The following is a 20,237-nucleotide window of genomic DNA, read 5'->3' on the forward strand; positions in this document are numbered from 1 at the left end:
AGAAACGGTAAGAATCCTTTCTTTGAACTACTATCATGGCAAGCACTAGCAAGTCGTTTAAACGGTGTGTTCATCCGTGTCCGCGTTATTTGACACCTGATGACACACATGATCTTTGCGATATTCTGTTTGGGCTAAGAGCACACACGCGATGTCCTTGAGGGGGCATTGTGTATACATTATGAGCGCTTCTCTATGAAGAAGCTCCGGTCTCGTCTGTCTCTCTTTCTGAGGAAAGATGAGCGTCCACTTGCCCCTCGCGGTTCGGGTCCTGCCGTTGCCGAGGCACGGAGGAAACTGAGCTCGTGGGGCTCGCAAGTGGAACTGGCTGACGATCTTGAGAGGGGTCTCTCTCTCTCGCCAGCCGGAGACGACGACAGGCTCCTAGCTGATGATGGTGCGTTATCGCTGACGTCATCAGATCCAGGAGCAAGTGCTCTTTTGGGTTCCACCCAAGAAGAGCAGGAAATGCTAGAGATGGATGAAGACGCTGAGGCTGAATCCTCTCTACCTTCCTGCCCTGCATACGAAGAGCTGCCAGAGGTTATGGACCGCACCACGGCCAGGCTTGTCCTGCTGTGGAAGCGGGCTAGAAAGATAGCGCCGCGGGGTCGCCTTGACGAGCGATATCTTTTCAGGCCATAACCATCCAGCTCTGGTGAGTCTCCCATTCCTTCCCGATCTTCATACTGAAATCGAGAGGGTCTGGAAAAAGCCGTACGCGGCGCGCATTCATAGTTCGTCCATTGCGAACTATGCTAGTATCGAGGGTTTGCGCGACCACGGCTATGAGAGGACGCCCCTTGTGGAAGAGATGCTATCTCTCCACAGGGCGGGCTTTCTCTCTCAAGACTCCCTCTCTGCCTTCTCCGGCCCTGCTGAACGGCAGAGCGTATGCAGCAGCAGGTCAGGCGGTGGGTGCACTGCACACCATGGCAGTGCTCCAAGCCTACCCAGCCGATCTGCTGAAAAATCCTTTATCCCTCGAAGGTCCAGGTATTAGCCCGAACACCACAGGGGTCCTGCTCCGCCTCCTTCTGAGGAACGGAGGTAGGTGCAGAAGGCTAGTGTTGCATCCCGCGCTCCTCCCCCGCCTGCGAGCAGGTCTAGGAGGCGACGCGGATCGAGAGGTGACAGACAGGATTTCAGGGAAGTCATCCAAGCGAGACAAAATTCTCGCAGGGGTCAGAGTAATACCTCTCCTTCCCTCGGTCCAGTCGGGTCGCCATATTAATTCCCCTGTCTCCATTTAAGCTTCCTGCACTCCCCGGACCCATGATGTCCTTTGGGGGTTCTACCTGTATAGAACCCTAATTTTCGGACGGTCTGGAATCAGGCGGTCTCTGAAAAAAAAAAAAAAAACCCCGCCTCTTTCTATGAAACAGGATGCTTTTAAATGGGTGAGTATGATCCATTTTTTACGTGAAGGAACTTCATACTGTCTCAGACCTGTGTATGTTTTTCTCTATTCACAGAAGAAATACGACGAGTCTACGGCAGACGCCCCCTCTGATCCTATGGATTAAGGTTACGGCAGTGTTTGCCCTCTCCACTCCACAGGCTGTGCGGTAAATCAACCCTTACAGCATATATTACACATAGGACCTCTGTCCTCTTCAAGGTAAGCTCCCTAAGTTTTTCTTAGGTTTGCCCTTGGTATGTTTATGCTGTCCTTTGCAGGCCTAGTGTAGACTTATGTCCTGTTGAGACAGGAGCATAACTCCCTAGTTACGCCCCCCTTATGGCTGGATAGGCGTGTTGCCTGCAGGGTTTGGGTTGCGTGTTGTGTTTTTCCCTCAGAAAAGGAATGTGGAAACATCTCAACGGAGCACCCCTCCCTTCCGGTTGTATGGTGGTGTCCGTCTACACAACACTCGTTCCAGCACAATCGGGCTTCTCCCTTCAGTGGTTAAACGAGCAAAAGGAAATTTTTCCTTTCTCCCTAGGTAAGCATCTTAAGATATTTATATTTAAGATTGCACTAGTATGTTTAACTCTGTTGCAGACGGCCTGCGTGCGAGGATCCGCTTCGTGTCCTCTCCTAAATACGGTTTCTATGGAAACTGAGTGTCTACACCTGTTGAGACAGGTGTTCACTTACATAGGAGTACCAGCAGTCCGGAGTGCTCGCTGCGGACTCGGAGCAGGTTTGGTTGCTCCCTTTTCTGCGGAAAAGGCTTTTTATTTGAGCACCACCTGGTGACACGCTTTCCAGCTGGGGTCTTGATTCTCGGTGTGCGCTCCCCTTTCTGAGGAAAGGGGTTTTTATCTGAGCGCTACTTTGAGACTCTCTTCAAGTCGCCTCATTCTAAGCCTGAGGGCTGAAGCAGCACTTGATGTAGGATCTACACCCAGGCTGTCGAATGTCTCCCCTACAGAGGGTTTGAGCATCCTTCGGTGTTTAACACCTTAGAAAGCCGTCACTTTAGGATCGATTCTCGCTCCCCAGGCCTAGTTCCACTTCCCTTTCTGAGGAAAGGTTTACGAAGTGTCTGAACTAGGAAGCTGCCCTTATTCATTTCGGAGCTTCCCAGAAACTTTCAAGGCAAACAGTGCTCCCCTTTCTGAGGAATGGGTTTGTTAAGGTTAAGAGCTCACGTTCCTCCCTGTGCGCAGGATTGCTGGAACGGACCTGAGCTCCCCTAATCCAGGGTTTCCTTCAGAGCAACTTCCCAGGACTGAGTGCTCCCCCTTCTGAGGAATGGGTTTGTTAAGGTTAAGAGCTCACGTTCCTCCCTGTGCGCAGGATTGCTGGAACGGACCTGAGCTCCCCTAATTCAGGGTTTCCTTCAGAGCAACTTCCCAGGACTGAATGCTTCCTCCCTCCTGAGGGTAGGAATCTACCAGGGACAGACCTTTGAGAGTTATGGACCTGCTACAAGGATGTTGGCGTGCCCCCTTTCCAGGGTTCACTTATAAGAGCACCACTCCTTGGTGGCCAAGTTCTCCTCCCTGTTTCCCAGGGTAGGAGCTTGACCTTCATGCTTCAGGTTTCTACTCTCCAGCCTTTATTCTGGATGTATGCTCCCCTCTATGAAGGGTAACAGTGAGAGCATTCGCTCCTGTTCGGTTGTGCAGCTCCCCTTCTGGGAAGGGTCTTCTATGAGCGCCAACCCACCTTCGTGAGATTGCCAGACCTTCATACAGGTCGCGTGGACCGGGCTGTGCACGCTTCCCCTTTTCATTAAGGGTTCCCTAAAAAGACAGCAGTGCCCCCTTCTGGAGAAGCGATTCTCCCTGTGGATCAGGGTCAGGATTTTTGTCCTCCACTGTCGTCCACTATTGCAGGATGGTCTCAGCTCCATGTTCTTCTCTGTTGACAGATAGCTTGCGAGCTTCTGTCCAGGGGAGGGTTAGTGTGGCAATCCCCTCACCTTCAGGGTTATCCCCTTTCCGTCTCTTCAGACGGCATGGAGCTGATAGTGAAACCCTCTGGGAAAACACTCTCCTTAAATCCGATCATGTCGGTAAGCGTCCCACGCTATGCCTGGGCGTCTTCCAGTTAAAACCACAAGTGTGGTAAGTGCACACACACCTGGGGCACTTCTATAAAATCCACGTGTTGGTAGGTTCCCACCAAGTTTGGGTTCCTCTTTTAAATCCCTTTTTGGTATGGGTCACACGTTTTGCCTTGTTCCCATCTATTGGAGTCGGCTCACAACCCCGGTTCCCTGGGTTCGACTCCTTTGATATCTTAGCTGATGTCTGCTGACCATCCACTATTAGGGCGCGCCACTACTAGTGGCCCTTTGAACGGACCCAGGACAGGTTTCTGCCCTCATATGGGAGCCAGTTCCTGAGGGAACTAGGCCCTATGTTGCGGTAGTTTCTGGTTCTGACAAGTCTAAGTTTCCATCGAAGCTTAGCCGTTTCCCTCAGAAGGAATTACTATAATTCCAAGCCTGAGCTGTGCCCTGGGTTCTACCCAGTCTGGTAAGTGGGTAACAGGTCAGGCCTCTGGCCGGGAGGGGTAACGTTTTGACAGCCGTCACCACGTCCTAGTAGGGGCAATTCCTCTCAGAATTGTTGCTTAGTGCTCGCTGGCTTAGCATGCACTCCCCTCAGCATGGCAGTGTTGGTATACCGTTCCCCAAAAGCGCCCTCTAGAGGACGCAGTGAGAGTTCCCTTCGGAAGGGAACGTCTCAGGTTACGTATGTAACCCTAGTTCCCTGAGAATAGGGAACGAGACACTGCGTCCTCTAGGCTTCTTCGCCATGCTTCGGACGATAAAGCTTCAGACTTTGAAGATGTATTGTGTTGCACGGGCGCCTCTTTATGTTATGGTCGCCCGGTAGTGACGCAACGGCAGCGACTGACGCGCCGCGGTGACGTCATACGCTGGCGCCGGCCATTTCATGTAGTTTTTCTATGCATTCTTCAGACTCGAGGCACGCTGCAGCGTTCCCCAAAAGCGCCCTCTAGAGGACGCAGTGTCTCGTTCCCTATTCTCAGGGAACTAGGGTTACATACGTAACCTGAGACGTTTTCCATGAGTCACCTGAAGAACTTTGGAGAAGGGCGGAAGACTCTAGAAGAACATATACAACGAGAGTCCTACTTCCTCTGTGGAGCCTTTAAAGAAGAGCAGGGTAAGAACCCATCTACAATTTTCCATGAGGAACCTTTAACATCCCTTCCAATGCACAAAAGTTTTTTTTTTATATTGGAAAACGGTTCTTTAGATTATTGAAATGTACTTTAAAGTCTGTGTAAAGCAATATTAAATAGGTGTGGGTTTGTCACATCATAGAAAATGCCTAAAAAATACTGAATGCGAAAATGTTGAAAAACTGTTTAATGTTGTAACTCCAAAATTCAGTACTACATAGATAGTTCACACTTTATGTAACATGTTTTCAGCAATACATTTATAAAATTTATAATGTGTTTAGAGACTGATTTCCCTTTACATGGACTTCAAACTAATAAAAACATTTGTTTTTTTTAAACTGTTTACTCCAAGGTTCTTTGTGGAACCCAAAATGATTCTTCTAAGGCACCCATGAAACACCCATTTGAAACCTTTATTTTTAAAGAGCAGGTCATATGATTTTTTAATGTGTTCTAATGTGTTGGAGTTCCCTACAACAGGTATAAACATATCTAAGGTCAGAAAACTTTCTCAGAATAAACACTGATGCGTAGAGTCATTTGTCAATGATTTCAAAACGATTAATTTGAAGCAACTTTGAGCATAATGTCTGTAAACCCCACTCTTCCATAAGCCTACTCTTTTCTGATTGGTCAGCATCTTGTGATTGGCACAGAGAGGCGTACTTGAGCAAGTTAGCGAGCGCTACCATCTGTGTTGCCAAGTCCATGGTTGTTTTTGATGTCTGCGGGTTGAAGCGACCCCAATAATGTAACATTTAGCCCCTGGAATGTGAATTTACCGGGGGAACCCATATAAAAAAACATGTATTTTACACCCTGGAATGTGATTTTTAACGGGGGACATTAAAAATGATATTGAGTAGCAATTGGGTGGGTTTTTGTTGTGAAATCTGGCAACCCTGATGCACCTTTACAGAAAACAATAATATAGTGCTCCAATCCGTTCTTAAAATAATGACTTTAAAAAAATTGTTTAACACTTACGCAAGGGAATCACGCCCACAGCTAAACGTTTAGCTGCTAAACTGTGAACGTATAACAGAACAATGGTGGATACGTTAGCCAAATTCTAACATGACTAACTGACGAAACAACGCTATGTGTGAACCAAAACAAGTCTAAGTTACATTCTTTATTATTAAACGAAATAATTAGAACAACGACAGTCTACATTAATCAACACATTCTAGTAGTGGGTTCACAACGAATTATCAGAACTATTTCAGTAAGACAGTAATGTTGGGGTTTACCTGGAAACCTAAAGCTGCACTAGGTATTCATCACATATTAGCACAAAAAATAGATATTTTGAGCACTCACTTGAAAATGTACACATAAACATATCAATCGTACTTACAGGTTGTGGTTCGAAGATGCTTGTTAAAGGCCAAAGAAGATGAAAGTAAAGATTAGAGAAGCAGTCCTTGTAAAATGACAGTTTTGAGTTGTATAGCTGCAGTTGAGTTGTTCAGCAATAAAAACAAAACAAACTTGCTTTTACATTGCAGAACACAGCATCTTCTTAAAATTAACTTTGCAGACTGTTTACATTGAAGGATAGCTATGTTACAAACTGCAAAAAAGAGATTTTTCAAAAACCCATATGACCTGCTCTTTAAGTGTCTAACATCAAAATATTCAGTAAACATACATTCATTCTGTCATTGCCTCCATCTTGTCACACAGGCGGCCCATTCAACCCTCTGGTGAAAATCAACAACGCAGTGGCTAATGTAATTGGTAGCCTGGTGTTCGGCCATCGATATGAGTATGATAATGTTGATTTCCAGAAGCGTCTACAAATGAGCGCAGAGTCAGTGTTTCTTACCGGATCTGTGTGGAACCAGGTAGCATCCATTGAAAATAAAACGTTTTGATACGGTATGCATTTAAAAGAGCACTTAATTCTTTCACATATTAAAACACTTGTGTTTAGGGAAAGACTGTGTTAAAATATAGGTGTACAAATGATCAAAACATTATCTTTTTTTTTTTTTTTAGCTGTATGATGCCTACCCAGGTGTAATGAAATGGTTGCCAGGACCTCATCAGACAATAATCTCAAACTACCAAAAGTTAGCAAACTTCCTAGAAGAAAAGGTTGAACAACACAGACAAGACTGGGACAGCAACAACCCTAGAGATTATATTGATGCCTACCTGGCAGAAACAGAGAAGGTAAAACATGGTCATCATTTTAAGTTCTGGATCAATAACAGGTGATGTAATATACTGCTACTTATTACGTCCTTGTGTTTCATTTTGGGCCTTAGAGGAAGAATGACACCGAGGCAGGGTTTACAATTGACAGTCTGGTGTGGTGCACGGTAGACTTGTTCGAGGGCGGAACTGAAACAACGACCAACACACTCCGATGGGCTCTGCTTTACATGATCAAGTACCCTGATATTCAAGGTACAAAAATATTATGTATTTAAATTCTATCATTAATTACTCACACTCAAGTTGTTCCAAACCTGTAAGACCTTCGTTCATCTTCAAAACACAAATGAAGATATTTTTGATGAAATCCGAGAGCTTTCTGACCCTGCATAGACAGCAACGCAACTGACACGATCAAGGCCCTGAAAGGTAGAAAGGACATTGTTAAAATAGTTCATGTGACATCAGTGTTAAACCGTAATGTTATGAAGCTACGAGAATCCTTTTTGTGCAGAAAGAAAACAAAAACAACAACTTTATTTAACAATGTCTTTTCTTCAGTGTCAGTCTCCGCTGTGACACGATGGTAGTAACAATGTCCTTACTATCTTTTTTGGCCTTGAACATGTCAGTTGCGTTGCTGTCAATGCAGGGTCAGAAAGCTCTCGGATTTCATCAAAAATATCTTAATTTGTGTTCCAAAGATAAACTAATGTCTTATGGGTTTCGAACAACTTTAATGACAGAATTATTGACAGAATTTTTGGGTGAACTACCTTTATTCAGACAAAACAGCTGTATTGTGTTGTTGCATCTCAACAATGTTCTCAAAATGTTTCCTTATCTAGAGATGGTCCGAGCAGAGATTGACCAGGTGATTGGCTCCCGTCCGCCTACTATGTCCGATAGGGCAAACATGCATTACACCAATGCTTTCTTCCATGAGGTTCTCAGAAAAGCAAACCTTGTGCCTCTGAATATGGCTAGAACTGCGAGAAAGGACACCACTCTGGGAGGCTATTTTATACCGAAGGTGAAATAAGAACATTGTGTTATTTTTTAATGTTTTAACATTTATTATGCGTTTTAAATAATCAATTATTTTTGTGCTGAATTAAGGGGACTGTGATGATCACTAATCTGACATCAGTGTTGTATGACAAACATGAATGGGAAACACCAGACACCTTTAACCCCGGACACTTTCTAGACTCTGAGGGCAAGTTCTGCAGGAGAAATGCCTTCTTTGCCTTCTCAGCAGGTACAGTTCATCCATTATTTCTCCTGCACATGAAACATATGACTGCTAAATATGTAATTCAGCCTAGTAATACAACTGTGATCTATTGACAGGTAAAAGGCAGTGTCCAGGAGAGCACCTGGCTCATATGGAGCTGTTCATCTTCCTCACCATCCTCCTGCAAACCTTCAGTTTTAGCCCTCCTCCTGGTGAGGAGCCCAGTCTGGAGAGCCAGGTGGGCTTCACACAAGCCCCTCTGCCATACAAGCTCTGCGCTCACCCGAGATAAATGGTGCCAAATCCTGCAGGTTGAAGTGTATGGAGTGTAGTAACTTATATGCAAGAAATATCACAGCTTCATTTTGTTCACGTTATGCTTTGGGACTTTTTTATATGCAAACTAATACATATGTGACCCTGGAGCACAAAAACAGTCATAAAGGTAATTTTTTTTATTTAGTTTTTGGCACCATCAGAAAGCTGAATAGATAAGCTTTTCCATGATGTATGACAATAGTGGGCTGAGAAACTATTTGAAAATCTCTAATCCAAGGGCGCAAAAAATCTAAATATTGAGAAAATCGACCTTTATAGTTGTTCAAATTAAGTTTACAATACAATGTATTGTTGGCTATTGCTACGAATATACCCGTGCTACTTATGGCTGGTTTTGTGGTCCAGGGTCACATATGTAAAGTCATTCAAAGTGTACATTATGCCCTTTTTTAGTATTCGGCTCTGATTTCTCACCATTACATAGCTTAAAATCAGTACTATAAAAACAGGAAATGTGCTCTGGCCTTAAACAATTGCCTCCAGTCTACACATGGAAAGAATTTGTTCAATGTGGGAACCTTTTTGGAACCTCTGTTTAGCTCTTTATGCATTATTATTTTCCCTTCTACAGGATGTATTGATTAGGCATAACTTTATGAATATGTGCTTGCCAGCCTTCTTATTACTCCAGTAGGATGCCATACCTTTGATGGTGATTAGGTGGTTTTCCCCCTTGTTTGTAATCGCTTAGTGTGTGTGCTGTCTTAATATTATTGTATTATGTTTAATGTTACGTTTACTATGTTTTTGACCAAATAAATGTCAAATCTATCTATCGATCTATTGCTGAGGTCAAAAATTTACATACACCTTGCAGAATCTGCAAAATGTTAATTATTTTATCAAAATAAAAGGAGATCATGCAAAATGCATGTTATTTTATTTAGTACTGACCTGAATAAGATATTTCACATAAAAGACATTTACATATAGTCCACATGAGAAAATAATAGTTAAATTTATAAAAAATGACCCTGTTCAAAAGTTTACATACACTTGACTCTTAATACTGCGTTGTTACCTGAATGATCCACAGCTGTGTTTTTTGTTTAGTGATAGATGTTCATGAGTCGCTTGTTTGTCCTGAACAGTTAAACTGCCTGCTGTTCTTTAGAAAAGTCCTTCAGGTCCCACAAATTCTTTGTTTTTTTCAGCCTTTTTGTGTATTTGAACCCTTTCTAACAATGACTGTATGATTTTGAGATCCATCTTTTCATGCTGAGAACAACTGAAGGACTCATATGCAACTATTACAGACAATTATCAAATGGTCACTGATCCACCAGAAGGAAACACAATGCATTAACAGCCAGGGGTGAAAACTTTTGGAATTTAGGGTAAATTTAACTTATTTTGTCTTTTGGGTAACATGTAAGTATCTTATGTAGCTTCTAAAGGGCAGTTCAAAATAACATTAAAAAAACAAAGAAAAATGTACACATTTTCATTCTGTTCACACCCCTGGCTCTTAATGCAGCGTTTTCCTTCTGGAGCATCAGTGAGCATATATGTAAACATCTTTTATGCAAAATATCTTATTCGGGTCAATACTAAATAAACCCAGAGACCACGCCGTGTATAACATTTTGTATAACCCTTCTTATTTTGTAAAAATGATTAACATTTAGCAGATTCTGCAAAGTGTATGTAAATTTTTGACCTCAACTTTATCTATGGTTCCATTTATTTGTGGAGACATTCTATAGTTTCTTCATTCTATATGATTTAGAAAATTGTTTTCTTATGGGGACCAAAAAATTTCACCACAAGGTCAGAATGTACTATTACTACTACATTTGGTCCTCATAATGTTGAAATACCAGGTACACACTGCTGTGTTTCTATCATTTTATTATTCACCTTTACCCTGTCTATCTGTAAGAATTAAATCATGCACCTTTGTGATTTTGCAATTTTATCTCATCAATCCTAGACATGTAACCCTTCCCTGAGTGACCATTAGTGCACTTTGATTGATTTAAAAGCTATAAACATGAATTTGATCTACTCTCAGAAAAAAAGTACAAACAGGGCGGTACCCTTTAAAAGGCATTAATATACACTCTAGGTATTAATATGTACTTTTAAAGCTTTTATATTTGCTTTTAAGGTACTAATATGTACCATTATTGGGTAAATGTAGTACAAAAATGTACCTTTGATATTTTATGCCTTTGGGTACTGCCCCAGCTTTGTATGGAAAGAGTTTTTGACATATCAGGTTATACTATTCCTGTCACCTATTCAAATAAACAGGTTTCTGAACTGAGTAAAGCAGTACACTATTAATTCACCATTATAGAGTATCTGTCAACGAACATGACCTTCAAAACCTACAGTAGGTACAGGACCGCAGTCAAAACCTTTGCGTGTTTTGAACTGACATTTTTTGTTCTCTATTTACACTGCAAACCAAAGAGCAAATATAGCACTGGATGAATGTGCGAGAGTAGGGAGGATTCAATCATTAACACTATGGCAAATGTCAAGTGTGGTTAAAATGAACCTGCAAGGCTGCTTGTCTTACTCATGCTGCAGAGAATAACTCAATCTGAGGAAGACTTCCCATTAAAATTGATAAACGTATCAGCTGACATACTTTACATTTGACACTCACACAACAAGAGTAATCTAATCAAAATTAAGATCAAAATCAGGTGCTTGAGCACCTGCCCCTTTGGCTCCTAGTGATCAAAGTGCCCTTTTGTTAAGATTTTTTTTTTTGTAATAATATAAAAATAAAATATTTATAAAAATAACGAATTCGCGACAGCCTGCCCAATCGAACTATTAGTAAAAATAATTAATAATGGGCAAATTCCAAATGGAAGTGCGCATCCCTACGCCCTACTCCCTCCGAATCCCTTTGAAGTGAGTTCTTTTAAGGGAGTAGGGCATTTCTGTCTCTTTTAACCGTTTGGAACTCCCTTGGCGAAGGGAATGACTGACGAAATGTTACCTTGACAACGCTGCGCAAACGTGATCACTAACGGAAATCACTTCCGTGAAGTGACCATGGAATGTTCCCTTCGCTAACGGCCTTCTGGAAGGGCCCTTCGTGAAGGGATTAAGTTGCTCACTTTCGTTTGGAACGTCCCTACAAATGGCGTCCCCTTCTAGAAGTGCCCTTGAAGGGCGCAAAATAGCCGTTTGGAATTCGCCCATTTTAGCTGTAAATAGAATGACCCTCGTGATGACCTTTCACGTGACGACCCCACCCGGAAGTTCACGCGATCCGATCAAGTTTATAACGCTAAGGATCTTTTTTTACAGTCTATGCTAAGGATAGACACGTTCGTGGCTGCTGGTAAGTGTTTTCACCAGATTTAAAGTTACTTATTATTATAAGAATGACGTGAAGAAAAGAGATTATGCACGAGTATTTATACTTTTTTTTATAGTTTGTGCATGTGTAGTCTGCTCTGAAATAGCTGCCGATAATGTTAATGATGTCATGTAAAAAAATCGTAAATCTATCGTAAAGGAGAAGGCTCCTGTAGGCCCTTAAAAACTCCTCAGTTAGGTTGTATCAAATTTAAGGCCATAAAAAGTTTTATAATGTTAAATAGTATAAGAAAAGACTTAATTATAATTTAGGAGGTCTTACATTTGGGGACGGAAAGACGAGAATCGCGATAGGGCTGGATAAAACTTCAGAAGGCAATGATGTCATTGAATAAATATGCACGCTGCACGTTTCAAAGTCAAAACGCGGCACTGATGTCTTTATATGAATGTAACTGTCCTCAGAAACGTGTCGTTATCATTTTCATTTCACGTCTGATAAAACTGCGTAAATGCTGCTTTGTGTTCAGCCGTTCCTATGGAAACCGTAGTATTTCAGCGCTCCTAAAGCGCCCCCTCGTGACAGAGAATGAATTTTTATTTCCACATTTTTTCAGCTGTTTATGGTCAAATTATTGCAATTATCGACCTAGTTTTTATGCCGTTTTTAAATACAATATAATAAATTATAAACTCGATTTATCCCTTTTAATGTTATAAAGGCTGAAATTCCATTGTATAAGATATTTTGTTTTTGTGTGAACCTGTATCTGAATTATAAATCATGCCATTTTATGCCTTAATATTCTACCGTTTACAATCTTACAATACAATACATCAGAAAGGCCGTAACCAGGGTTTGAAAATTAGTGAGGTCCGAAGTAAGGTGTTAAAGGTCCACTGAAGTGCCTTGAAACACGCAGCGTTATTCTATGTGGTGACGTGCTTTTAACTGAAACAAAAACATATCGCCCAGCCCCGCCCACTATTTTGAATAGCCAATAGCGTTTCATTTATATCTCTTCGGGCCAGAACCGTTAAGCTTGGTAAAGCCGCATTTGTAGCTTATGACAGCCACAGACTAATAAATTACCCCACAGATTCAATATGAAACTCATAATTATGCTGAGGCTGTGTAGTTTAATACATGCCGATTTCACATATGAGCGCATATGATCTGCTACGTGTATTGCGTCTCTGTGTAGGGGGCGGGACAATACGGACTCTAGAGAGCATTTGATTGGACAGAACGTTTGATGAGAAACTGAAGTGCATGGTGATATCATCAAAATCGTTGATTCATATTGGCAGAAGTGACGAGACTGTAAGTTTTGAATGCCCATATCTTGTAAATGCGAATTTTGTCGTTGTTTTGAAGCACACTAGCCTATAGATAATCTTAAGGATAATATATTCATACTAAAAGCCAAAAAACTTTAATTTTGATTTCAGGGGGACTTTAAGAATTGTGCTATAACACCCACAAATGCACCAATAAGATCTGTTACCATTGTAAATTTGCCCGTGTAATTGAAGAGTGTGCGCAAAGAGCACAATATGACTGACAGGACTGGAAAGTTCGTTTTTTCTTTAGCTGAGGGAATTTTTATTTTATAACAAGTTATAAAAATAACGTTAGAATAATGACACTGACATAAAACTTGACAACATCTCATTTGACCGTAGATACTGAATGAGGAAAAAGCATTTTTCTCAGGTACTGATAGAAGAGTCAACCGCTTTCACGCACGTCTTTCAAAATAATAGTCCAGCGTCAGAAAAAAAAACAGAATTAACTTACGTTTATTGTTTCTTTGACTGCACACTCCGCGACCCACTATTTGAGAAACACTGCTTAATTAATGTTTTTTGATGACTTAAAGTTAACTAAAGAGCATGAGACGTCTTCCTGCTGGCCAGTAACGTTAACATAATTTGGCATAGTAGCCTATTTCATTCTGTAACAAACAGATTTGTTTTATGCTATTGTTTTTGATAGTGTTATACATTTATTTCAGATATTAACGATGATCACTGCATTTGTCTTACCGATTGTGGTATCTTCCTTTCAGCAATTAAGTCACTACCACGAACGTTCAACCTTCCACTTTATAAACGTCCCAAAGTGTCACACTAAATTGGAAAAACGAGTTAAAAAACAGGTATAATTGGTGGGTCCGGCAACAAACGGAGGCTGAACCCGCGCTCTCACTCAACGCGCTCTCAAGCCCCGTTCACTGCGCTAGCTTCTTCTCACAGCAACATGAATTGCAAACACTCATGTGATATGAGGTGGTTTAAACGGCTAAATAATCATTCAGAGAGCTTGAAATTTTATTTTTAAATATAAAAAATGACCGAGGTCCGGACCTCGGTGACCTCATAGCTGGCTACGGCCATGATCAGGGGCCACATATATTTTCAATAGTGACCACACAGAGTTTAATATAACAGTTGTTCTTTATTATTGTGTTTAACAGAGAGAAGAAAATCTTTAGGTTTGACTATTTAATACACAACAATTTCTAATCAAAATTAATAGGTCCAAAGAAAATATTTTTAAATCTTTTAAACATTAAAATGGTCTTTAATGTTCCATTTCTTTCTCAGAACTGCTTCACAGCATTGGCTGCTAGAAGCCTCTGTAATAATATGTATATCAGCAAGGAATGTGTCACAATATACAGTATAGTATTGCTGTACTGATGTTTTGAGCACAGCCCTATTTAGAGAGCCCCTTTTATAGTGATAAAAATATTACTAATAATGAATAATGGGTAATGGGGGTAATGAATAATGAATAATAAAGATAATGAATTTCAAACGAAAGTGACTGAACCGATCATGTTTTTATTAATATAAGTAGCCTACATATACATATAATTTTATATAGAAGTAACGTTAGGCTATTTTTATACTTCAAATTATATTCATGTTTTATACACTGGTCTGTACTGTCACGGTGTTGGTACAGGGCGAATTCCAAACGGCTTTTTTGCGCCCTTCAAGGGCACTTCGGGAAGGGGACGCCATTTGTAGGGAGTGGGACGTTCCAAACGAAAGTGAGCAACTTAATCCCTTCACGAAGGGCCCTTCCAGAAGGCCGTTAGCGAAGGGAACATTCCATGGTCACTTCACGGAAGTGATTTCCGTTAGTGATCACATGATCTTCAGTTAGGAGCTCTTGCGATGCATTTTAAAGCAAAGTTGGGGTTGATTTCGACTTCACATACATACCTAAGTAGAATAGGCTGATTAAATTAGTCTTTATTTTAATGTAATACAAAATATTTTCCGTCAGTGACAGAAATATTATTTGAGACGGTAGTGTAAGCAAGTTTAAGCATGTTTAGTTTGAGAAAAGTTTATTAGTAAATAAGATAAATATTTAAATAACATAAATAATGAGAAGAAATATTTATTTATAACAACTGATAAGAGTGCTGAATGCTGCACGCACACGCAGCGTTATCAAGGTAACATTTCGTCAGTCATTCCCTTTGCCAAGAGAGTTCCAAACGCTTAAAAGAGACAGAAATGCCCTACTCCCTTAAAAGAACTCACTTCAAAGGGTTCTGCCCTTAGGAGGGAGTAGGGCATAGGGATGCGCACTTCCATTTGGAATTCGCCCACAGTGTAATTTGCTGCTAGCATGCAGCCTAACATCTGCCTCCCCCCCGTGAGAGACACCTAACTCTTTCCTACACACTTTGCAGAACGCTTTACTTTTATCATGTAGGGCTTTTGCAATCCATGGATACCTGCCCACCCACTTCTCCCGGTACCTGCAGAGACGTTTTAGCTTTTTTGCAGCATGTTGGGGTTCCTGTACACCAGCCATGTCAATTTCATGAATGAAAATTTGCTTAGCAGTGCATATCTTAATGCGCGCCTACGGTATATCTAAAAAAAACAAAACAAGATGCTGCAGCCAATGAGCAGCCGGCGGGGACTGGTTGCCAGGCTGGAGGATGACTCAACCTCGCTCCACGGACAGTTTTTTTATGTTTTATCAGACAATAACTATTTAAGATTTTGCTTCAGTATAATTTTCGGGACAATTAGAGCGGGACAGCAGCTTAGATTTCGGGACTGTCCCGAATTTTTCGGGACGTCTGGTCACCCTAGTCCTGAACTAAACATAAATGCAATTAAAACTTTGAATAATGTATTATTTGTCTTATTAATGACATTGTTACTTATTACGTAAGTAACTGGATGCCTACAATGAGGTGATGGACCCGAGGGGCTCTTAGGTGCCCTTTTTATACTTTGAGCACCTGCCCCTTTAAAGGTCTCTGCACGGCCCTGATTACAGCCATTGAGTGAAATGTGAGGGGTGTGGCAGGCTGAACAGATGGACAAAGGCTGTCTGTTCAACATACAATCTGCAAACCTCACATTATCCTTCTTCGCCCGTCATGGCATTAACTGCAATTCTTGAGATTCTTGATTTCAAGGGACTATTGCTCTTCGTAGTGGCTTTTCTCTTGGTGGCAGACTACGTGAAGAACAGAAAGCCATCAAATTACCCACCCAGCCCTTTTGCTCTTCCACATGTATATCTGACAAAGGTGAGCAGACAATATTAACACTTCTGGGTTGTCAGGACAGAACACCGTTTATTAATATATAAGAAAAAGAATAAAAAGACAAGAAATTGTGATAGTGGATATTACTGTTACTTACATATATATAGCTATTTAAACGGTTTCATTCTATAGTAGTAGTTAAAATGATCCATGTCTTTTAGATTATGATTGTAGTTTGCTGACAAAAATATTAATGGACCCAATGCATTAGTTTGCACTAGTTCCAGTCACATGCTTTAAGTTTCTGAAATGTTGTTTTCCTCACAGGTAGGCCATGCCTACAACAATATATTCAGTCTGCGATTAGGAAGAGAAAACGTGGTCGTCATCACAGGTTATAAACTGGTGAAGGAGGCGCTGGTGACTCAAGCTGAAAACTTTGCGGATCGGCCCTACAGTCCAGTCTGGACGGACATGAACACTGCCTCACATGTCTGGGCCGAGAACATGCTGAGGCAGCGTTCACGGATGGTTCGTGCGTTGAGGTTGACGCCGAACTCTTGGCTATGCTCCTCCGGGCTGGAGACTGCTCTTCGGGGAACAATGACATCAGCACCCCCGCTCCCGGTGGAGGGCCGGGAGCTACTGTGTACTCAAATACCGCAAATACCCACAAAAAGAGCCAATTTCCTCACCTTTGGAGCCTCGGCCCGAGTTCCCCTTTCGAGCAGCACTTCCACTCCTTGGAACCGGATTTGGAGCCTCATATCACCAGCGCGGGAACCAGGGAAGAAGGTAAGCGCTGCTTATGGCAGTTCATCCTTCTGGGATCAGTCCCCTTCCCCTTCCCCCCTCAGGCTGCCCCACCGTGGTCACGTCGGTCAACGTTCCCTTGATACCCTTGGCGACTCAGCTGGGAGCCTGGCTTCAGCTTCCCAGCCCCTCGCAGTGGTTGATACGGACGGTACGTCTCGGCTATGCGATTCAGTTCACCAGGCGTCCGCCCAGATACAGAGGCATTCTCTACACTACTGTCCATTCGGACACGCATGCCGCTGTTCTGCGTGCGGAGGTTGCAGTCCTACTGGCGAAGGATGCAATCGAGCCTGTCCCTCCAGCCGAGATGAGGTCAGGGTTTTACAGTCCCTACTTCATCGTGCCCAAAAAGAGCGGTGGGCTAAGACCCATCCTGGACCTCAGAATCTTGAATAGGTCCCTTCTCAGGCTGCCGTTCAAGATGCTCACGACGGAACGTATGCTAACATGCATCCGTCCCCAGGATTGGTTTGCAGCCATCAACCTGAAGGACGCGTACTTTCATGTCTTGATTCTTCCTCGACACAGACCCTTTCTTCGGTTTGCTTTCGAGGGTCGAGCATATCAGTACAAGGTGCTCCCATTTGGCCTGTCCTTCTCTCTCCGCGTCTTCACCAAGGTCGCGGAGGCAGCCCTGTCCCCTCTTTGACTTGCTCTATTGGACTGAGCAGTCGTGATTACCTGCATCTGATACAGCATTTACTCTTCAGATCAATCCCATATTCACGATTAGTTTGAATGTCCGCTGAGAAAAGCCTCCTCTTGTTCGTAACATTAATATCCTTCTGTTTAGGGTGATTTCTAAAGACAGCTCTTAACTTTAAAGGAGTAGTTCACTTTCAGAACAAAAATGTACAGATAATGTACTCACCCTCTTGTCATCCAAGATGTTCATGTCTTTCTTTCTTCAGTCGTAAGGAAATTGTTTTTTGAGGAAAACATTTCAGGATTTCTCTCCATATAATGGACTCCTATGGTGCCCCTGAGTTTGAACTTTCAAAATGCAGCTTCAAAGGGCTCTAAATGATCCCAGCCGAGGAAAAAAGGGTTTTATTTAGCAAAACAATCGGTTATTTTCTAAAAAATTACAATTTATATACTTTCTAACCTCAAATGCTTGTCTTGTCTAGCTCTGTGTATACGCTGTGTAGAGATTAAAAAGTATATAAATTGTAAATGTTTTTAGAAAATAACTGATCGTTTCACTAGATAAGACCCTTCTTCCTCGGCTGCTTTAAGTTGTTGTTAAAACTAAAAATAACTTATGTTTCAAATTTTTCAGTATAGAAGTCTTTACTGCTGACTCGTTAAAACAGTCTATTGTCGCCACCTAATGGCGAAATGATGTAACTAAAAATCACCATCATGAACAGTTTCTCAATACTAAAACTTTAAATACTATTATTTATACAAAAATATTTATTGTATAATAATAATAATAATAATAATAATAATGAATAAACAACAGCTAATAATAATAATAAACAACAACAACAGCTATCATAAAAGTTGCCAGGAAAATCAGTCAAAATTACAGACAGCGCTCTGATATACAGCAGTGAATTTACATAAACTTGATGAGATTTTGCCAGAACGATTTGCTCTGGAACAAATAAAAGATTCATGAGACCAAAGACGTCCCGTTAGATTTCCCCAAGATATCTCATGTTTAACCACTTTAGAGACATCAGAGTCAGCAGTAAATTCCAGAAGATCTGGCCGAGGTGAGACTGCTCTCGGGCGGATTCATGAACGCAGAACAGCCGCTAACGATCCGGAGCTCTCATGTCCGAAAACGTCGACACAGATTTTCAAATAGAAAATTTTTAGGCCACTGCTATTTCAACAAACCTGTTTTCAGTCCTGCATGATCCAAATGAATGAGAGACACCAGACACCTTTAACCCGGGACATTTCCTGGATGAAAATGGCCAGTTTCGGAAAAGAGATGCGTTCCTGCCTTTTTCAGCTGGTAATGTTTTGTAAACATTAACATATGACTTCTTTGTGTGTTTTCTTGTAATTATCTTTTTGTGGACAAGTACAGAAGAACAAAAAAACTTGAAACTTGATATAGCTAACTACAGAAGCAAATTAAGATTGCAATATGCTTTTATAAATAAATAAAAAATGAACTAATGCTGTAATGTATAATATAATGAGTGACATTTTTTCAACAACAAAAAAAGAGTGGTTTCTGTTCACAGGTAAGCGAGCGTGTTTGGGAGAGCAGCTGGCTCGTCAGGTGATCTTCCTATTCTTCACCTCCATGCTTCAGCAATTCCCCATCTCCAAATGTCCAGGAGAGGAACCCAGTTTAGAGGGCGAGATATGGTTTACATATGTTCCTGCTCCATACCGCTGTCATAATCTGGGCTGTGGGGCTTCCCTCAGCCACCTGAGGTCGCTGTTCCCTTTTCCTTGCACTGCACTTCCCTGATCGTTCACTCATGTCGTGTCATTAGCAGCTCATCATCTCACACCTGTTCACTATTACTCAGACTATAAGAAACTCTCATTTCCCACCCATCATCGTGTCTGCATTGTCTTCTATGTTGTGCAATTCTCTGTCTCCGTGTTTACCTTGGCTCTGGACCGTGTTTCTTGTTTTGCTCTCTGTTTATCTAGTCGTGTCTGTGCCGTGTTGGCCTGTTTGTTTGTTTATTTGTTTATTGTTATTAAATAATTACCTACCCTGCATTTGGACCCAGACCTCCTTCGTCTCTACGTGACAACCGCATGTGCATGTCCTTACGTTTGAACAAAACAAAGTCAGTAAGATTAGATATAAAGTATGTTTTCAGATATGCGTTTCAGGATGATTATCTTTTATGTTAGCTTCATTTCCACATTTTTTAAAATGCAACATTGTTGTAAACTTGATTTTAATGTATAAATGTAAATATATCAATACATGTATAAATGAGTTTGATGTATAAATGTACACAGGCACGTGCACACATAGACATCAAAGGGGGCTTGAGCACCTGCCCTTTTTATTCCTGGAGAGAAAGTGCCCTTTTTTCTGGGGTGCTTTTTTTTCTCTTTTTTTTTTTTTTTTTGAAAAATAATATATATTCCTGTTTGCGCACAGCTTCCCTGTCAAACAAATATATATTTACTGAAGAACAGTATATCTAAATATCACGTCAGGAGTTCTCAGGAGTTCAGCACCCACAAAATATTAAAAGGGAGTTTATTGATTTAAGCCCGATTGTATTTCTTCCGCTAAAGAAAATAGTACACTCCG

General features: G+C 41.5%; 2 protein-coding genes across 2 annotated transcripts in view; one reads left to right on the forward strand and one right to left on the reverse strand.

Moving 5' to 3' along the window:
- The window catches only part of cyp2n13 (cytochrome P450, family 2, subfamily N, polypeptide 13), a 68,936-nt gene that overhangs the window by 7,039 nt on the left and 41,660 nt on the right, over window positions 1–20,237 (reverse strand). The gene's annotated exons all lie outside the window — the stretch shown is intronic.
- On the forward strand, window positions 4,490–9,134 carry LOC141348758 (cytochrome P450 2J2-like). Its single transcript, XM_073853037.1, has 7 exons — window positions 4,490–4,590; window positions 6,302–6,462; window positions 6,617–6,793; window positions 6,889–7,030; window positions 7,627–7,811; window positions 7,898–8,039; window positions 8,132–9,134. Exons 1-7 carry the CDS (start codon window positions 4,491–4,493, stop codon window positions 8,305–8,307), a joined length of 1,083 nt encoding a protein of 360 aa, XP_073709138.1. The 5' UTR covers window position 4,490; the 3' UTR covers window positions 8,308–9,134.

Source organism: Garra rufa, chromosome 13 (assembly GCF_049309525.1).
Source record: "Garra rufa chromosome 13, GarRuf1.0, whole genome shotgun sequence".
NCBI lineage: Eukaryota > Metazoa > Chordata > Actinopteri > Cypriniformes > Cyprinidae > Garra > Garra rufa.